Source organism: Gossypium raimondii, chromosome 6, assembly GCF_025698545.1.
Source record: "Gossypium raimondii isolate GPD5lz chromosome 6, ASM2569854v1, whole genome shotgun sequence".
Taxonomy (NCBI): Eukaryota; Viridiplantae; Streptophyta; class Magnoliopsida; order Malvales; family Malvaceae; genus Gossypium; species Gossypium raimondii.
Window position 1 is genome coordinate 23,441,404 of NC_068570.1, and position 19,683 is coordinate 23,461,086.

The following is a 19,683-nucleotide window of genomic DNA, read 5'->3' on the forward strand; positions in this document are numbered from 1 at the left end:
AGGCCATACAAGTCGATCATGCCTTAATCGCAATAGTTGAATGTAATTTTAGAAAAAATTATCAAATTAGTTTAATTTCTTAATTGTTAGTACCAGTCAAAACATTTTACCAAATCTAACATTATATAAAACTATGTAAAATTATTAAGCCCAAAACTTTTGTTAATGGTTAGTAAAATTATCAAACTATGTAAAATTATTAAGCCCAAAAACTTTTGTTAATGGTTAGTAAAATTATCGAACTATGTAAAATTATTAAGCCCAAAACTTTTGTTAATGGTTAGGGTTTTAATTAAATTAAGTTAGGGTTTAGGGTTTTAATTAAATTAAGTTGTTAGGGTTTTTAATTAAATTAGGTTGTTAGGGTTTTTAATTAAATTAGGTTGTTAGGGTTTTAATTAAATTAAGTTAGGGTTTATGGTTTTAATTAAATTAGGTTAGGGTTAGGGTTTTAATTAAATTAGGTTAAGGTTAGGGTTAGGGTTTTTAATTAAATTAGGTTAGGGTTAGGTTTTTAATTAAATTAGGTTAGGGTTAGGGTTTAGGGTTTTAATTAAATTAAGTTAGGGTTAGGGTTTTAATTAAATTAAATTAGGGTTTAGGGTTTTAATTAAATTAGGTTAGGGTTTAGGGTTTTAATTAAATTAGGTTAGGGTTAAGGTTTAGGGTTTTAATTAAATTAGGTTAGGGTTTTAATTAAATTAGGTTAGTGTTTAGGTTTTAATTAAATTAGGATTTTTATTACATCAAATAGAACTTCTATTTTATAATATCAAATAATATCAAAATAACTCGGAAAAAATTTTATGCGTATTACATAAAATAAACTTCTATTTCATTACATAAAATAATAAATTTTAATACGGTAATTAATGTCTATGCCCGGGGGATTCAATTTCACATGGCGGCCGTCGACGGTTACGCGCTGGATTCTTCCTTCCTCTAGCTTCAGGCGGCGGTTGTTCTTCCTCCGGTGCTGATTGTTGTTCTTCCGGTTCGGCATCTGGTTGTCGGACATGGGACGATGGTCCACCTTCAAAGAATAGTGTATGTGGAGGTGTTTGCATCATGAACGGCGACGGTGTTTGAAAGCCATGCGTTACTGGCGATTGGGAAAAATGAGAGCTCCACGACGGCCCCCCTTGCGACCCCTCCTGCACCGCTGGCCTAGTTATCGGTGGTTCGCTCAGCATAACAGGAAATGGAGCTGATCCGGGCATTTGGCTCCAACCTGGCATAGGATTCGGAAAAGGATACATGTACGGGTTAGGGTACATATAAGGGCTAGGAAACACACCTGGCATCATAGGGAAAGGCGATTGCGTGGGTATCATCTGTTGAATTGCTGCGTCAGGTGACTGCGTCGGTGCTCTCGTTGGGGACGGTGATTGCATGGCCGCTGATGATGAGCCGGGTGAATGTCTGGGCCTCGTTGAGGGGCTGCCTTCGTAGTCTTGTCGCCTTGGATTTAGAGGCCCGCGCCTTTCCCTTCCGCCACGTATTTGCCGCTGCCTTTCCTCTGGCGTAAGTAAATACGACTTGCCATGGATCCTAAACCATGGCATGTATTCTGGAACGCACGCTAACTCCGGAACGATGATTTCTTCCCAAGTAGGTGGATATTCATGTCGATTTTCCCACATTTCCATGTACTTTGACCAGTATCTAGGCCAATCCGTACCTAATAGCTGAAGGTCGATTTTATGGTGATCGTCAAACACCTCAGGGTCCTCAGGAATCGGTTGTCTACATCCAAACTGTCATAGGACTCTGTCTGTCTGGTGGGGCTCCACGGTTGCATAGTTGATCAACACCACTTTCGCGTGCCAAGCGTTCGAATTTTGTAAAAACTCTTCCGGGATTACTGCCCGGATTGCCGGATCCTCGTATGGTGTCCATTGAAACTACATGAACATGATAGAAATATTAGTTATATACATAATACTAAATACTAAATACTAAATATCAATCCACTAGCGAATGTATGGAAATATCTATTTGCAATAATACTTACTTCTGCTTCCGACCGTTGCTCCAATAGAAGCCGTATATCTTCAAGTTCAGACGGTAATCCACGATAACTTACCGGATGGTTCCACCTAATTAAATAATTTTTTAGCATACTTTTATTCTTACAAAATCTACATAACAATTCCAAAATGTAATATAAAATTTACCTCGTTACGAGTGGGAATGTATATGGGTGGTTCACTCGAGGACGTAGAAGTGGAAAGCGAAATCGTGCCCATGATTGCAGTAGTGACAGGCAACCTCCGATGTTTGCTCTCCTCGATCGCGTCGCCCCGCACATCTCTCGATATAATGTTGCCAAGACGGTAGACCCCCAACTAAATTCACCGACTCCTCTAAAATCAACGAGTTTTAGCAGCACCTTAGATGTACACGGCTCCGTGATGTGTCGGGCATCAGATAACCTCCAATTATTTGAAGAATGTATGATCGAGCATATCGGATTCTTTCAATTTCGGTTGAATTTGCATTCGGATCGGGGAAAGTGGCACGTAACCAGCCCATCTCCACCTTACCTCCATCCATTTTATCCGGAACAGCGCCCAAAAGCTCGTAGCACACCTCCTCCCAATTACTAGATTGGGCAGACCCGGTGACTGGGTGCCCGTCCACTGGCAATCCCAATTGCAGATGGACATCTTCTAGAGTGATAGTACACTCTCCACATGGAAGATGAAATGTGTGCGTCTCTGGTCTCCACCTCTCGATCAACGCACTGATCAGTTTCGGCTACAACTTGCATCCCCGGCCTACCGTCGCCACGTGCCAAAAACCCGCTTCCCGCAGGCAGTTCTCTACTAACGGTGATGGAGGAGCATGCATATTCCGGATATTGCATTCCAATACCCGATCTTCAGACTTTTATAACAAATAATAAATTAATAATTATCTAAAAATACATAAATAAAAATATCTTAAATAATATTTAAAATTTAAATTTAATACTTACCATTTTCATTTGCTCCACCGATATGTGATTGCTATCAAGACGAATCAATGATCCGGCCATTGATGAAAATATAAAAAAAATTAAAATTATTTTAAAAATATAAAAAAATTTAAATTTATTTAAAAAATGAAATTGAGGGGAAATTGAAATTTAATATGGATTTGAGAGATTTTTGGAAGGAAATTGAGAGGATTTTGGAAGGAAATTGAGAGTTTGAGAGAATTTTAGAAGGAAATTGAGAAGATTTTGGAAGGAAATTGAGATAGGATTTGTTTGTGGAAAAAAAAAGGGGTGGGGGGAGTTTTATAGTTTTTTTTTGATCGTTGGGGTGGGGGGCAACGGTCAAATTTTTGACCGTTAGGGTACTGTTCACGCACGGGGGACATCGCGTTCACGTCAGCGCGACCTGCTGACGTGGACGCGATGTCCTGACACATACCCTGACATCGCGCTGACGTGGACGCGATTTCCCGAAAAATAGACCATTCCGGTAAATAATCAAAAAATCGACCCATTTCAGTAAATTTTAAAAAAAATAGGATTTTTTTGATAAATTAGCCGAGATTAATCAATAAAGAAAAAGAAAAAATTTTATCAAATTAAGGAGATCCACTTGAAAGAATTGAAAGATTGATCACTAATCTTGTAAAAATTCCAGAAAGAGAGAGAAATATAGAGAAATTTGAGAGAAATAATAAATATTGAAAGAAAATAATAGGGGTTTTGGATTTTAATGGGTGGGGAGGATTAATTTATTTTATATAAATTAATTTGTTTTATAAAGTTTTTTTTCTAATTTTAATCAATAAAAGGAAAGAAAAGAAGGAACCCTTATATATGCAACATTTGTTTATACTTCAATTAGAAGAATTAATCTTTATAGCTAGTATAGATATACAAGTATTTTACTTATCGTAGTATATGCAGTGTTGTATTTGTTTTAGACACGACACCCAAAATGCAACATTTGGATATTTGCTATACTTTTCCATGTTCACGATACAAGTGGCAGTTGGATGCAATTATGAAGGGTTGTGTCTCTCCTTTAAACAACAAAGCCTAAGCCAATGTGCCCCATATTGATTAAAAGAAACGAAGCAAATTGCCCCATACCATTAGCGATAAAGATTAGAAATTAGTTGTAATAACATTCATACATGGGAAAGTGACAAACTTCCTTTCAATGACATTTTTTTTCCAATTTTTGGTCCTTGTGATAACACTAGATTGTATCATATCAGTGACATGATACAATATTAAAATATCACATCATGGATCAAAACAAAAAAAGTTGTAAGTTCAAAAACTATCGTGGATTAGGAAAAAAAAACTCTAAAACTAGGTTGAAAAAAGTCATCATGTCATAGACCAAAATACTTTGCTTCGTAAAATGGAAAGGGTAAAAGAATAAAAAGTAAAGTTTTTATACATTCACTACTATGTTATTTTATCTCATTTTTCTTCCCTACCAAACACAATTTTCTTTTTTGCACTTTCCCACTCCTTCCTATACTTCCACTTTTCCACTCAGTCAAACACTCTAAATGTAGATTTTTTTTCCTTCGTGCATTCATACCCTAACTTTGATGCTATTTATTAGGAGTAACTTTTTAATACTATACATTTTCATAGGAATACTAATGCCTCAAAATCAACATGTTTGCATTTTAAACATGCATGCAATGATTAGAATAGAAAGGACACATTATTGAAACAGAATATAGCTTCTATCAAAGTTTCTGAAACTATTACATTATCTATAGAAGCAACTCTGGCAAAAAAAGACTAACCCAATTTTATCCTAATGCTGCACCTTAAATAACCGGAATTCATTCCTTCTACCCATAAAACAGAGACCCAAAAAAAATCCTTCAACCCTACAAACTACATTAACTGTGAGTATTTGCTAGCCACGAACTAGGTCAATTATCAAATGTATGGCTAGCAGCTAGCTAGCTGTGAATGCAGCACCAGGACATCTAACAAGGCTGTGATAAAATACTAGCATTCAACCATATATTCCACATTGGAAAAGAACCAAACCTTGGCAATTACAACGCAATTGAAGTGACTTTCAGCTCATCGTCGCCGCTTTTTTCCAGACACCGAATCATTTCCATGTCCCTTGATCGAACTTGGTGATTTCCGCTTTGTACTTTCCACAAGCTTTGCTGAATCAGTGGAGGTCTCTTTCATGCTCTCACTTTCTTCAACCTTGGATGAACCCGACTTTGACTTACCAGTACCATTAGTATTAGATTTAGCACCACTTTTAACAGGCTTACCCTTAGAATTGGAGGAAACCCTGGGGGTTTCCTGCTTGGACTTGGACGTCTTTGAAGTGTCTTGCTTTGACTTTGTGGAAACTTTTGGTGTAACACTTCCATCATGCTTGGATTTGGTAGACTTGGGCGTGTCACCACCATCCTCATTCTTGGATTTGTTGCCTGCTTTCGAAGCAGTGTCAACTGATTTACTGCCACTTTTGGTAATATGGTCTTTGGATTTGGTAACATTGTCACTGTCTGATTTACTAACACTCTTGGGGGCATCTTTGGATTTGCTATCCACTTTACCATCTTCCTTTGTCTTGCGAAAAGACTTTGCTGCAACACCCTTGGATTTTCCACTAGAAGTTCCTCCACCCCTGGCCATCCAAATATTGAGATTTTCAAAAATCAGAGAAAGAATCATATAAAAAATTCCATTTGAAAGAATTAAGTAACCTTTTTGGCGAAGCATCCATCTTAGTTTTCTTGCTAGGCGGTTCAGCTGTTTTTGCTTTCTTTTTTTGAGGCCTGTCAATGGAAATCAAAACAAGGGAGAAAAAGGTCAGCCTAGACAATAATACAAAGACATAAGGAGACCAGAGAACCCAAAACAAACCAACAAGCAAATGCAAAGCTATACCAAATATAATAATCCCTAAACCTAAAGTAAAATCCAAAACTAGCATAAAATTAGCATTGCTAAAGAATGGAGGATGCATCAACTTAAATTGCACAAAATAACCAAGTTTCATCATGCAAGGCCAAAATAAATAATCACCAAAGAAATCACTTACATTTCAGATGAACCAGCAGGGCTTGGATGGTCAGCTGCTTCTTCCTGTTCCTTAAGTATTAGCAACCTAGAATATGAATCGAATAAAAGCTAAATTATCTATAAATTAGAGCACTACCCACCTCATCTGGTCCAGATTCATCTTCAATCACCTCCCACTTTTCTCTCTTAAGATTTAAAATTTCTTGATCACCGTCATCATAATTCACCTATAGACAAATGAAAATGATCAAATCTGAAACACATTTTAGCAATGAATAGTTACACAAGACGAAACCTCTCAAAAGAGGTCATTTCTATCCTATTTGATGCATCACCTTGTGTTTCTTTTTAACTGTATCATACGAATGAATAACACCTTCATAGAACCTGCAAAAGAATAGCATATATAAGGGGATAACTACATATATAAGCAAGAAACTAGAAATGAGCATGGATACAAATGCCCACACATGCATAACATATCGGAGAAGAGAAAACAACTAAAATTACACGGTTTCCATTTCAGAGTATCACTTCCACAAAGCTTGTAAAATATAAAACAAGGATATACAGAAATATTATACTCACGCACGATCTTTGGGCCACCAGACTTTCACCTTCAAACCAACCAAATTCTCACCATATTCCGTAGAACCAGATGCCTGACAAAGAATCAATAAAAAAACATCAAGTGTCTCCAGAAGATAGATACGAAATATCACAGCTTCAACTTTGTTCAGATTGTAGCTTGTATGGACAGTCAAATAAAAGGTTTACAATATTTCATGCAAAGTTAATTGAGCTTATATCCTCCAAAACTTTTCCATAGAGCAAGACAAAAGACAATTAGCCATGGTTGCAACAAACAAAAAAAAAAGCAAATAGAAAAGTCAGCATCCACACATATGCAATACTAGTGCACCAGAAGCATTGATTCGGTGCATGCTACTAGAGAGGAATAAAAACAGCATTGCAGGATTACTGCTCCAAGAAACCCACAACAAACTTGAAACTTATGGAAATATCAAAAGCCTCTTAAAAGATAAATGACCTCAAAGAAAATATATAAGCTGCATTGTTGCTACATAGACATTCTTTTGAAAGGGGGAAACACTTTAGAAACAAATAAAGGAAGAGGTCCTTAAAAGTAAGGGAAGCTAGTAACACAAAAGATAGAAAGTAGATCAAAAGGAAAAGGAAAACACTAGAAAGGTTAGCTAAAAATAAATGCTTAGAATGGACACTGGAGAATCTCTTTGAGAGTTGAAACCCATAAGGATCATCACAAAGACTGCCTATAATACCAACTTTATTTAAAATCCAACCAACCAAAACTATGATATACCACCACAAAATCTCATCTTGAAATATGCACAAAGACAAGTACAAGTAAAAATTAAATGCAACCTCAACACTATTTCACCTAGAAACACTTACTTTTTCTTTGTTTGTGGTATACTTTCTCTTAGTACTTGTCTTAGAATTCTCCTCCATGTGAGAATCATGTTTGTTTGGTTTCACAGACTTCGGAGAAGCAACCACTTCCTAAACAAAATAACGATTCCCTAAATTGAAGGAACTATAATATCTAAATATATAAAAAGTGAAGCTTCAAATAAACAATCTTGATAGAATAGTTAAACTAGAACTTAAAAGCCAAAAACTAAGCACCTCATTGTCATTCATGGTTGAGGTTTTTGTTCCATCTTTCTCAGGAACTTTCCCCCGAGCTCGCTTTTTCTTATCCTCCAGCTGCCTTGACAAGGGTTCATCTAAATTATTACTGCTAGAACTTACCTTCTTTGAGGATTGTGTCCTTGATTTTGCCTCTGAACCACTTGCACTGCCACTTTCTTTCTTGGATTCATCTACATCAACAGCAGTATTAACCTTGTTGGAAATCACAGTAGCAACCTTTTTCCCTGATTGTTTACTTGCTTTTACTTCTGAATCACTCATCACTTCAGATACCTTCTTAGGGACGTCATCAACAGAAGGTGTGGTCTCCTCACTCAAGCTCTCTTTCCTTTCTGGCTGTGCAGCCTTTTTGGAATGACTCTCATCAGGAACAGTCTTTGGCTGTGCTGCCTTTTTGGATTGACTCTCATCAGGTATACTTTTTGGCTGTGCAGCCTTTTCAGATCGACTCTCATCAGGTATACTCTTTGGCTGAGCAGCCTTTTCAGAATGACTCTCATCAGGTATAGACCCACTTGGTGTTGGGGAAGCAACAACAGCAGATTCATCCTCAGTTGGTTTTGGTGCGGAAGATTGAGCATCTGTCTCTCGTTTATTTTCAGAGGATACAGCCCCATCAACAGACATATTGTCACGCAATGAACCAGCATCATCCTTGCTGTCATTTTTAAGGTCCAGTGATGTCTCAGTTTCCTTCTCATCAACATGAAAGTTGTCAGAAGGTTTTGTTGATTTTGAATCAGATTTCTTCCCCGTTTCCAGGGTACTTTCCTCTGACCTAGAATCTGAATTGACTATTTTCTCAGCTTCCAATCTATCAGGTTCAGCAACAGTTGATGTATCATCATTCTTGGACTTATCACAAAGATGGTCATCCTCTTGCTTCTTTACGGTGCTTGCATCAGTCAATAAGTTGTCTTCAGCAGTTTGCACCCTGCCATTGCTAACAACTGACTTGGGAGATTTTTCATTTGCAAGACCTTGTCCAGTAGAAACTGCTTCTTCAGGAATTTCTTTATCCTCCTGGAAGAGAATTTGAGGATTTATGACTACTTTGAAGCATTAAATTCTAACAAAAAAGTGCTAGAATCTACACACACAGAGAAACGCATAAAACATTGACAATTACCAACAAAAATAGGAAACAGAGTGTGTCTGGGCTACCTTGTCCAAAGGTGAGACTGCTGGTTTGCTCTCATCATCCTACAGAAGATTCACCCAAGAAATGAAGGAGAATAAATCAGTTATAACTTCAATGAAGACATAACAGATTTTATTAAGCATAAATCAGTTGTAACTTCAATGAAGAAGGCATAACAGATTTTATAAGCCAACAACACAAGGCAAATACTTTTCTTGGTTTGAAGCATGTTTTGATCAAAAGAACTGAAAACACACAAGCAAAGAGCAATAGCAAAGCTTAAAACAAATTAAATAAAAAGCTTTAAACCTTATGTAATCATGTAGCACATAATCTATCTACAAATGATGCAGAGTAGAAATATGTACAGAACCACAGCACAAAGTAACTCAATAATTGCCCTCAAACTAAAAGGGCTTTATGGAATTATATCAAGAATTAAACAAGTTGCTTACCACATGTTTTTCAGCAACAGTATCACTTTGATCCACAGCACTAGGTGACACTTGACATATAGAAGCAACTACACTACTATAATCATCAAAAGAAATGCCAAAGTTCTCTACAGCCTGCGTTAGGTAAGGTTTCAGCTTTGATGCACAGTTCTCAAGCACTCTCTCTGCCAACCTCCGAGCAACAGGAAGAACTTCCTGAGAGGAAATAGAAGACCTAGGAGTAAAACAAGATAGCATAAGAAAAGTAAAAAGTAGTAACTCATGTAACAACATACCTCATTATCCCTCTTTACACTAACTAAAATTGGAGAGAGCAACTCCACAGGGATGTCCTCACTTTCTTCCAATACAAGGGTCATAATAGTCGCCATTGATGTAAAGACAATCTCTGAATGATGATCCCTTGAAAAACAAAAGAACAAAGAAAGTAATGGTATAGAATGCAGGCCCTACGTATCTGACTATGCCACTTCTATGTTTTTGTAATCATAATCCACTCTAGTAAAATAGCTAACATCATGATGAATATTACAGGAAGATGGCAAATTTTTGGATTGAGAAACAAGCCTCCATTAAACATAAAAGCAACCAGACAAAGCCTTTTATGAAAAAGTAAATAATCCAAAAAGTTCCCATAAGGGAAGGGAGACAGATATTCTCAAAATAGCACTCTGACTTTGTTAATAATGAATCAATCTGTAAATTACTGCCTTCCCACTTTCTACCAAATCTAGCATAAGCACCTATTTCATAAAACCTTCAAGTCCCAGAAACGCAAGGATCATAATCTCTATTTTCAAACACCAATATAGCAGTCTATCAAACCCATAATTAAGTGCACCATTGCTCATCACTTAATATAAGAACCAGTTTCAGCAATAACATAGATTCAAGCCATGGGAGCCCAAGGCAAAGAACTAAAAGAAGATTTCAACAGCAATAATCTCATAAACATTTGAAAACTTACAAATTGGACAGAAGATGGTAGACAAGAGCTGAAGATTTACGTTGATGAACAAATGGCAACAAGAGAATGAACTCTCCAATCAAGCAGTTAGTTTTTACCTTATTTCCTTGAGGAAATGCTGGAACATCTCAATAATTAATGCATCGCATTCAAGATCCAACATCACCACACATGACCTGACTTTGGCAACAGTTTCAAGGATTGAGATCCTCTTAATGAATGAGCGGCTGGACTTGTCAGACAAATGTTCAAATGATGATACAATTAGTTGAAAGATCTCCTGCATACATATTAATAGGAATCAACACTTTGAATGCAGAAAAAGATTTTAAAATGGTCATTTGCAAAAGCATTCAGAAACAATGACTTCAAATACCCCCATTTGGTCATCATCATAAGGAGCCTCTGGTGCAGTTATCCTTGTTATCTCGCTCACACAAGCCGCAACTGCAACTTTGACATCATTGTCAGGGTGTCTCAAAAGTTGCTCCGCCACCAAGGCTTTGAGTGATGGAGAGAGCGCATTTTGCATTGCTTGGCTTGGTGATTGTTCCACCCTTGAAAGACAACTTTCAACTTGCTAGAATTGCAGAGGACAGAGAAGTGTAAACATTCATCATTGACATAAAAAGCATCCACTAACATGCACTAGCGTAAGGTAGAACACAAAGGATATTAAACTATTAGAGTACCTAAAATATTAAGACAATCAGTCAGTTGTAGCATGATTCACTAACATGCACTAGCGTAAGGTAGAACACAAAGGATATTAAACTATTAGAGCACCTAAAATATTAAGACAATCAGTCAGTTGTAGCATGATTCACTAGTCACGAAACATCCATACATCAATAAGGCTCAATGAAAAGAAACAGACTTTAAACAAAATATAGCTGCAATATTACACTTCGTGATGAATATAACAACACTAAAGAAGTATCACCTAATCAAATAGGGAGACAAAAACAGAAGAGTTGAATATAAACCAAAGACATATTTACATGTCTGCACCTCCATAACTAGTTTGCAGTTCTGCTAAGACATCAGCAAACACCTCATATCCCTAAAGAATCATCATATACAGGAATTGATACATAGTCTTGCAGAAACTTAGTCAAGAACAATTGTAAAACCATAACAAACACTATACCTAATGAGATAGATCAAAAGAGGCATAGATCCTAAACAAACAATCTACCTAAGGATAGTTTGCCTCAGCAATAAATTTTTTGCAGGTCCTCTTCAAAGTTTTTCTTCCTTGGAGTCATGAATGCATAAGACCTTGTCTAAACAGCGTATGGCACCAAAGTTTTTTCTGATTATCAGAATCCCAAAGTCTGCTTTAATGATGTTACCATTGCAATTCTTTTAAGGGGCTGCATGTGTGATGGGGAGGGGAGGGGGGACAGACAATATATTTGCAACAAAAGAATGTTCTGATTAATATCTATGTTTTATACAATGAAAACATAATCTAGCAAGCCCAGCAAACTCTTTCCTTAATAGGAAGGTTTTCGCACAATATCTACATGTGCTTTCCATATTAGCTTTCATCGCTTTCAATGCCATCTCAAGTGGGTAAAAAAAATTTAACCTTGGTTGTAAAATTATAGTAACCAAACATAGCTAGTGCTTAATTTACTAAGAAATCAAGGATAAATTTTATTGTAACGGTTTCTCGGATTTCACAAAATTTAAGGCAGGTATGGGATCCCTTTATGCCACATATAGACAAGAAAAGCGGGCGTCTTGTGAGCATCGTCATGCAAGCATTTTTGAATTTAAAAGAAACACAAAAGGATTTTCATCATTTACTACTGTATAGAATTTGCATTCAAATAACTTTAACATGCTAGTATTCAAAATCTAGCACAGCAAACCCGTCAATGATACCAGTCATTTAGCAAATTCGCAAACATACACATCAATATATCTACACCAAAAAAAAAAAGAACAGAGAAATCAAAAACAGTTTCCCAAGTTTAAAACAGTAATGCCAGAAGCAAAATTAAATACGTGATAACATGCAAAAGAAGAAAACTTTAGAACAAGAGGTAAAAGCAGATCACAATGGAGAAAAAGAACTAACTTTAATAGCAGAAATTTAAAAGATATCACACCAAAGATAAAATTCAAACCGCATGCATAATGAAATCACATAAATAAAAGTCTAATAATTAAAAAAACGAGCGAAGTATAAAACGAAATTAAAGCCTGAAGAAAAACAGTAATTAGGGCATACGTCGAGGAGAGGAATGAGCTCATCAACTGATGAAGGTGGTTCAACGAGCATGTTCCCAGCCTCCATTAATTGTAACTCCAGCTCTTTATCTGATGCCGCCATAGCCTCTTTTTTTTTTTTAAGAACAAAAAGAATTATGTACCTAAATATACAGAAACAGATCCTTTAAAAAAATCTAAAACCTAAGGCCTCGATTTCACACCATTCTGGAAACCTAAAAGAAACTCACGCGAAATAACACCAAACTATAAAGATTAAAGAGAGAAAAAGTGCATACACTCGAGCGAAAGTTAGGGTTTTTTCGTTTGTTTGGGAGCGAAAAAGAGAGAAAGTGATGAGTGAGTTTCTTTTTTTTTCCCTTTTTTTTTCAATTTTTTTTTGAAATACTGTTTAAAAAATTATAATAAAAATATGTTTTACTTTTTTTTTGGTGTGTGTGGCCTTTAAAAGGAAAATACAGCAAAGCTTTGCTCGGATTACGCCGTGGTTATGAAATGGAGTTAAATTACGGGCTTTACGTCCACCGTTGGATTCTTAGGATGTGGACCTATTTGTGTTTATTTGACGGCTCGATTTTGTAGTTACCTTATTAGCTTTCCATTTTATTATACTGAATTTGAAATTACGTTTTTGTAAACAAAAATTGTAATTTTCGAAAGATAAAGATAATAGTTTTTACAATAAAACTCATTATTAAACTTCAAAATATTAGATAGCAGATAAAAATAAAATAAACATTCATGTAAAAATATATATACCTTATAGAATTAATTTCAATTTTAAATAAAATTCATTCCAAATTTAAACTAAATTGAATATATATAAAAAAAATATTATTTATTGTAATTAATAACGGGTCTTAATCTAATTTTAATATTATAAAAATGATGATGTATCTATCAATAAAACCACCTTTTGTCGTATTATTTCTTTCATCTAAGGTTGTCTTGTATTTTACATAACCATTTATTGCAATATTATTGTTTTGTTATTGTGTGTTATAGCCCATCCGAATAAGGACGTACGGTAAGTTAGAAGGCTGCTTGAGCAGTAAACCCATTAACAACCAATCGGAAGGACATTCATATGTTTCACCTATTGCAACGTTTGGACAAGTATGAATCGTCCGATGTTCAGGCCATCAAGCTTTCATTAGAAATGTGATGTCGTTGGTCACCAAATACCACGTGGGTTCAATTGCTTTATACCGTTAAGTCAGAATGAATGACAGGACTTGTCCATCACAAATATCCTCGTCCCACCGAATACATCCACCCCACACATTCTGTAATGATTGGTAGATAGCAAGTTCAACATGTTAACATCACCTTACAAGGGACCTCCGCATATAAATACCTTTAGGAACGATGAAGAAAAGATCGACACTCCAAAGATATCAAGCCTATACTATACCAAGCTATCTTCAGCACTTAGCCTCCACACTCTTCTTTTCTCTACTCCTTGTAACCTCTAACTCTTCGCCCATAGTAGGTAAATCGACTATCGTGACAACCATCATATCATATTCCAGTCCTCTTCCTTGTACTATTGTATTAACAGTTAATGTGGTGAACATGGACAACATGACTTCACAATCCTAGAGCAATGCCTCCATCGACCTAATCAGCCCAACTAACCTGACCAACTCATTTGCTCTAACTAACACCCTCATCCCACCTCGCTCATGATGTAACACCCTAGGTCTAGTAGGTCTAAGGTTTTGGCGTATAATAGTAGAATAGTCTGTCTGGCAAAGTGTAATCCACCCAATGACTTATTATGGCATATACTTGTGGGTGTATTGTAACCGCTACAGCAATGAGTAAAGATTTATACCAAGATATTTTGTTATGTTAAGGAAATGTTTGTGATATATGATAAAGATTAAGAATGGATTGAGTTACCGCCAAAGATCTAATATGTCTGGTTTGTATGAAATATTGTGCTAGTTAGATTTTAAGTAACATGGTTAGAAACCAACTAGATAGCCTAGCTTGATAATTGTGAATGTAAGGTACTTATTTATATTTCTCTCAAAAACTACATGCCATTAAAAAGGCAATTTTTGAAACATGTGACAACTTGTTAAGATCCACCAAGTAGGTGCAATCTATAAATATATATATATATATATATATATATATATAAGTGTGATAGGTTCTGAAAGAGATTATTATTCTTTTTCTTCTTCCTCTTCTTTCTCCTTAAGTGGTGCTATTTGATTCTTTCCTTAAGTTTGAATGTATCTCTTCCTCGATAATCTAGAAGCTATGGTTCTTTAATGACGAGTAGTTATTCCATCTCAAGGTAAGTAATATGGCTCTGCATGCTAAGTTTTGAATAAGTAGGTTTGTATATGGTATTTGAACAGTAAGTTGTAAGTGCAAGGTTTTGCATAAGGTTGTCGGCAATTAAAATGATGAGTAAATTGTATGTATGAGAGTTGTAATAGTGAAATTTTGTTTTTAAACAGTGGTTGTTGCTAGTTCGAGAGGGATGACTGAGTTTGGAGCTTAAAACTGCAGTAGATGAGAATCAGGTAAGTCTCTACCCTGACTCTTTTGTGTAAACTTTTCAAGTAGAAATATTTATATATAAAGCATGATGATATCTATATTAATCAATAGATGTATGATTACAGTAAAGGTGAAGTAGTGTTAAAGTGATATGTGTAAGGTTCTGTGCTGATAAAAATACTGATTGGTAAGAATGCAGATACAATTATGTTATAAAAAGAATGTCAGTCCAGAATACAATCACATATAGGTAAGTAAGAAATGAGAAATGTTCCATGGTGAAGCCTCTGGTAGGGCAATTATATTGCTAACCAAACTGACTTATTACAGACTAGAAACGAGTGTAAGACCATGAGGTATAGGCCTATGGTGGCTTGGTATTAATTGGAACTATTCATGGTATAGCCTTCAGTAAGATGAAACTGGAATGGTAGAACACTATACAAGAATGTGTGTAAGACCATATGGTTAAGACACATGGCATGGTATCATATGACTATGTAAATGTTCATGGTGTAGCCTTTGATAATGAGAAAATCAAATTGGCAGATCACGATACATGACACTCCTAATAAGTCTATGAGAAAGAAACCCAGGACAGTATCTATGAAGTCTGCCAGGATAATAAACACGAGATTCTGTATGATGCATGTATAACGTGTTCTGTTTGGCCTGTATGGCGTGATTGTCAAGAATGTTTGATAAGATTTGAATTTTTGTATTTATGGTAATATATGAATAAGTCTATCGGTTTTGTAATAAGTATAGCTAAGATAATGTGTTGTTATACTCAGGGTTAAAGGTTGAATAATATCTGTGAAATAATTGAATAAGTTATTGAAAAGAACTATGTATCTGTATGATGATAAAGGTATTCACCATGATAATCTGAAAATGTTGGATATATATATATATATGTGTGTGTGTGTGTGTGTGTGTGTGTGTGTGTGTGTGTATCTATGTGAGATATAAGGATCTGTCATTGTAAGTTCAACTGGGTTATGAATATGAACCACACTTGCTGTGAGAAAATAACCCACTAGACAATATTCATACAAAGATTTCTTTGAACCCTCTTACCCATTTAATTCCCAAGCCTCCTCTTCCTTATCATTAATCCTCAATCTTGCTAGATCATCTTCCATATCTGGCTATAATCGATCACAAACCACGCAAAATCGTAAAAAAAAAATGAAAACCCTAAAAAACTAATGAGCAAAGAAACGTATCACTTATGGACAATCATAGAAACAAAGATACGTGCCATACGACAAACTTTTAATTATATTGAATACATTAAATTATAAATTTATTTATTAAATTATAAAATAAATTTTATATTACATTATAAATAAAATTTCATATAATTATTTATTAGTTAGTAATAAAACTTAAAAGCTATAACTTTCGTTTCTCTCTCATCTACTTTAACTTAAAAGCTATAATTTTTATATTACATTTTAAATTTCTAGCCCCAACATCCTAAATACTTTTCTAATGCAAAACTCGAGAGAAAGTTTATCTCTCTCTATCTCTTTTAGAAAAAATAATCTAAAATTTTAACTTCAATTCTCATATATGGAAAGAATAGTTGAAAATTTTTAAAGGATATTTTGGATTAATTTTTTTCTTTCTATCTGGTGATGATTTGAATAGATATTCAGACGCTCACCCTTTTAATCTCTATTATGGGACTTGGAGACTTGGAGTTACTAATCTACAAAATCCCTAATTTGGTGAATCAAATTATTGTATTACATAATGGCGAAATGGAATACCTATTACATTCAACCAAATATGATGTAAGGGTTTGGCAAGATTGGTGTAACTTATCAATAATATTATAATTCAAAATTGAAATTATCAAAATATATTTTAAGAATACTTGTGTTTCTTTTATATTTTTATAAAATATTTAGAAAAATACATAATAAGATTTGAAACCAAAACATTACAATTTTCAACTTCATCATTTCAATTAAAATCATATTTGATTTTTATATCAATTTTTATAAATTTATTATATAAAATTTTCATCCATATCATGGTGTATGCCATAATCTTTTAACATCTGATATTTATGTTGCACATGAAATGATACACATCCAATTAAAAATTGATGTATTTTTTAAATTTTGTATGTTAGATTTAAGTTAAGGCTCCGTTTATTTCATTAAAAATGACTTCGGAAAATGATTTACGAAAATGATTTACTTTTCGGAAAAGCTAATATTTTCGGTGTTTGGATTAATCTATGTAAAATATTTTCTATTGTTTGGTAGATTTCTCAAAAATATTTCATAAAAGTTGTTTTCAATGAAACAAACATACATTTGAGATTTTCTTTCTTTTCATTGTTTAATTAAATTTATTTTTATCTATAATTTTATATTTTACATTGTTTTTGCATATATTAAAATATTATGTTAAATTCATGTTCATTACAACGTTATTTTTAATTACATGACTACTGAGTGGGTATTTTTATTTAAAATGTGACATCAACAAAATTGACAAAAAATTTAACGATGCTAACAATTGGACTTGATTTTCAAATTTGAAAAGTAAAGGGACTAAATTCTTGAAAATAAAAGTACAAAGACTAAATTGCAAATCATGAGGTGTACATAGACTTATGACATATTTTAACTTTTATACTACAAAATATTTATAATTGTAATAAATATTTATTATTAAAATATTAATGTTGAATATTTTTAATAATATGTGAATAGTATTATTTAAAATTATTATTTTTAAAATTTATTATTAAAATAAAATTTAAATATTAAATAATTTATTAAAATAATAAATTATATTTATTATAATAATAAATATAAATAATAAAATATGTAGTTTAATAATATTGAAAAATATAATATTTTAATAATTTTAAGTATAAAAATAAAATTTATTATCAATATAATAATATTAAGCTTGACTTAAGTTAATTTTTATATAAAAATAAAATTATTTATAGAGGAGCTCTTTTCCGAAAAATGACTTATGCTTTTTAAAAGTATAAGTCATTTTACAGGAAAAATGGCTTATTTTACGTTGACCTGTAAGTCATTTTCTGTGAAACAAACATAGGAAAATGTAGAAAACATTTTTCGTAAAACTTTTTACATGTAAACAAACGGACCTTAATATTTAAGGTTAAATTATGATGTTAGTCTTTGTACTTTATGAAAGTTATTGATTTAATCTTTGTACTTTACTTTGGTCATTTTATTCCTTATACTTTTTAAATTTTAAAATTTCAGTATAGGGACAATTAAAGCCTAATATTTAATGTTCAAACTAATAAGTTGACAAAATGATATAATTGATACAATCAACACTCTTCATAACAATAATTATCTATAACAACGTTTCATTATAATAGTCAACGTTTCATAATTTGTGTTTTATTTTTACCCTCCATTGCAGCTTTTCATCTATAATAGCAAGAGCCATAAAGTATAAAATACACTCGTGTATGTATTTTAAAATTGAAAAATCAAATTAAAACATGGAAATTAGTTAGTGGATTAGAATTAGTGTATAAGTTGGTAACTTTTAAGCTTTTTGGGCTTTGTGGGTGGATTGGTAAGGTGATTCCAAGCTGGGCTTTATGCCGACGAGGCTGGTGGCTAAAACTCAACATTAACATCTGACTAGGGAGGGGAACGAGTGTGCGGACCGCTTAGCTGCTTTCAACAGGATGATCATGACACTTTTTTGTAATAGAGATCTTTTGTGTTTTTGTACGGAACCTTCAGCTTGTATTGGGATGCCTACGGATTCATCATGTATCCAACCTTATTTTGATTTTTATAATATTGATAATAATAAAAAAACGTATCACCCCTTTTTTTCAAGTAAGTTATAAGTAGAGTAAATTCTATTAGTAGTAATTTTATTTTATTAATTTTAGTTTTTTATATTCTTTTTTAAACTTGTCAATTTTAATCCTTGTATTTTTCAAATTTTAAAATTTTAGTCTCAACCAAACGATAGCGATTAAATCTATTTGATTAAATTTTACTATTAATTATGTACTATGCGTAAAGTTGTAGATTTAGTTCATGTTCTTCAATTGGATCATTTTAGTTGTTATATTTTTCAATTTTAAAATTTTTGTCCGGATAGAAACAACAATAAGTAAATCCATTAATTGATTTTTTTAGTAATACATGGAAATAATAAGTTGATATGATATTAGACATGGGATAATATGTTTGTCGCACCAAATTTTGTAATTAGAAGAACTTAATGAATTTAATAGGTACCATTTGGTAAAGATTGAAATTTTAAAATTTAAAAGTCCAGATTGAAATTGATCAAATTAAGTTACAAGGACTAAATACATACCTTACGCTTGGTAGAGGGACTACTAGAAAATTTTAACCTTTTCAAGTACATATACAAGTATAAATACAATACAAAATACAAATAATACGATGAACTAGAATTAGAATTAACATAAATAAAATATAATGTATAAAACATAATAAAATTTATCCCTAAAGAAGGAATTTAAGCAAGACTAACCCACTAGGCCTGATTATAACTCTCTTTTTGAGTTCAAAATGTGGGCTAAATGCTAAATTTATCTCTAAAATGAAAAAAAATGTTTGAATTGAATTTTAATTAA

At 33.5% G+C, this 19,683-nt stretch overlaps 2 protein-coding genes across 3 annotated transcripts; both read right to left on the bottom strand.

Annotated features, from left to right (window-relative positions):
* Positions 1-803: 803 nt before the first annotated feature.
* Positions 804-2,833, bottom strand: LOC128041949 (uncharacterized). Its single transcript, XM_052632967.1, has 3 exons — positions 2,178-2,833; positions 2,015-2,099; positions 804-1,904 (listed from the first exon to the last, which is right to left on the bottom strand). Exon 3 carries the CDS (start codon positions 1,647-1,649, stop codon positions 870-872), a length of 780 nt encoding a protein of 259 aa, XP_052488927.1. The 5' UTR covers positions 1,650-1,904; positions 2,015-2,099; positions 2,178-2,833; the 3' UTR covers positions 804-869.
* Positions 2,834-4,685: 1,852 nt separating this feature from the next.
* Positions 4,686-12,950, bottom strand: LOC105772972 (sister chromatid cohesion protein PDS5 homolog C). Of its 2 annotated transcripts, XM_012594510.2 has the most exons (15): positions 12,806-12,950; positions 12,529-12,670; positions 10,663-10,866; positions 10,385-10,566; positions 9,595-9,721; positions 9,320-9,514; positions 8,888-8,926; positions 7,697-8,746; positions 7,463-7,570; positions 6,614-6,687; positions 6,361-6,412; positions 6,166-6,252; positions 6,045-6,088; positions 5,707-5,778; positions 4,686-5,627 (listed from the first exon to the last, which is right to left on the bottom strand). In XM_012594510.2, exons 2-15 carry the CDS (start codon positions 12,628-12,630, stop codon positions 5,060-5,062), a joined length of 2,904 nt encoding a protein of 967 aa, XP_012449964.1. In that variant the 5' UTR covers positions 12,631-12,670; positions 12,806-12,950; the 3' UTR covers positions 4,686-5,059. The 2 variants fall into 2 exon arrangements, with proteins under 2 accessions (XP_012449964.1, XP_052487893.1); XM_052631933.1 differs by lacking the exons at positions 10,663-10,866; positions 12,529-12,670; positions 12,806-12,950 and having other exon boundaries at positions 10,287-10,521.
* Between the last annotated feature and the right edge of the window lie 6,733 nt (positions 12,951-19,683).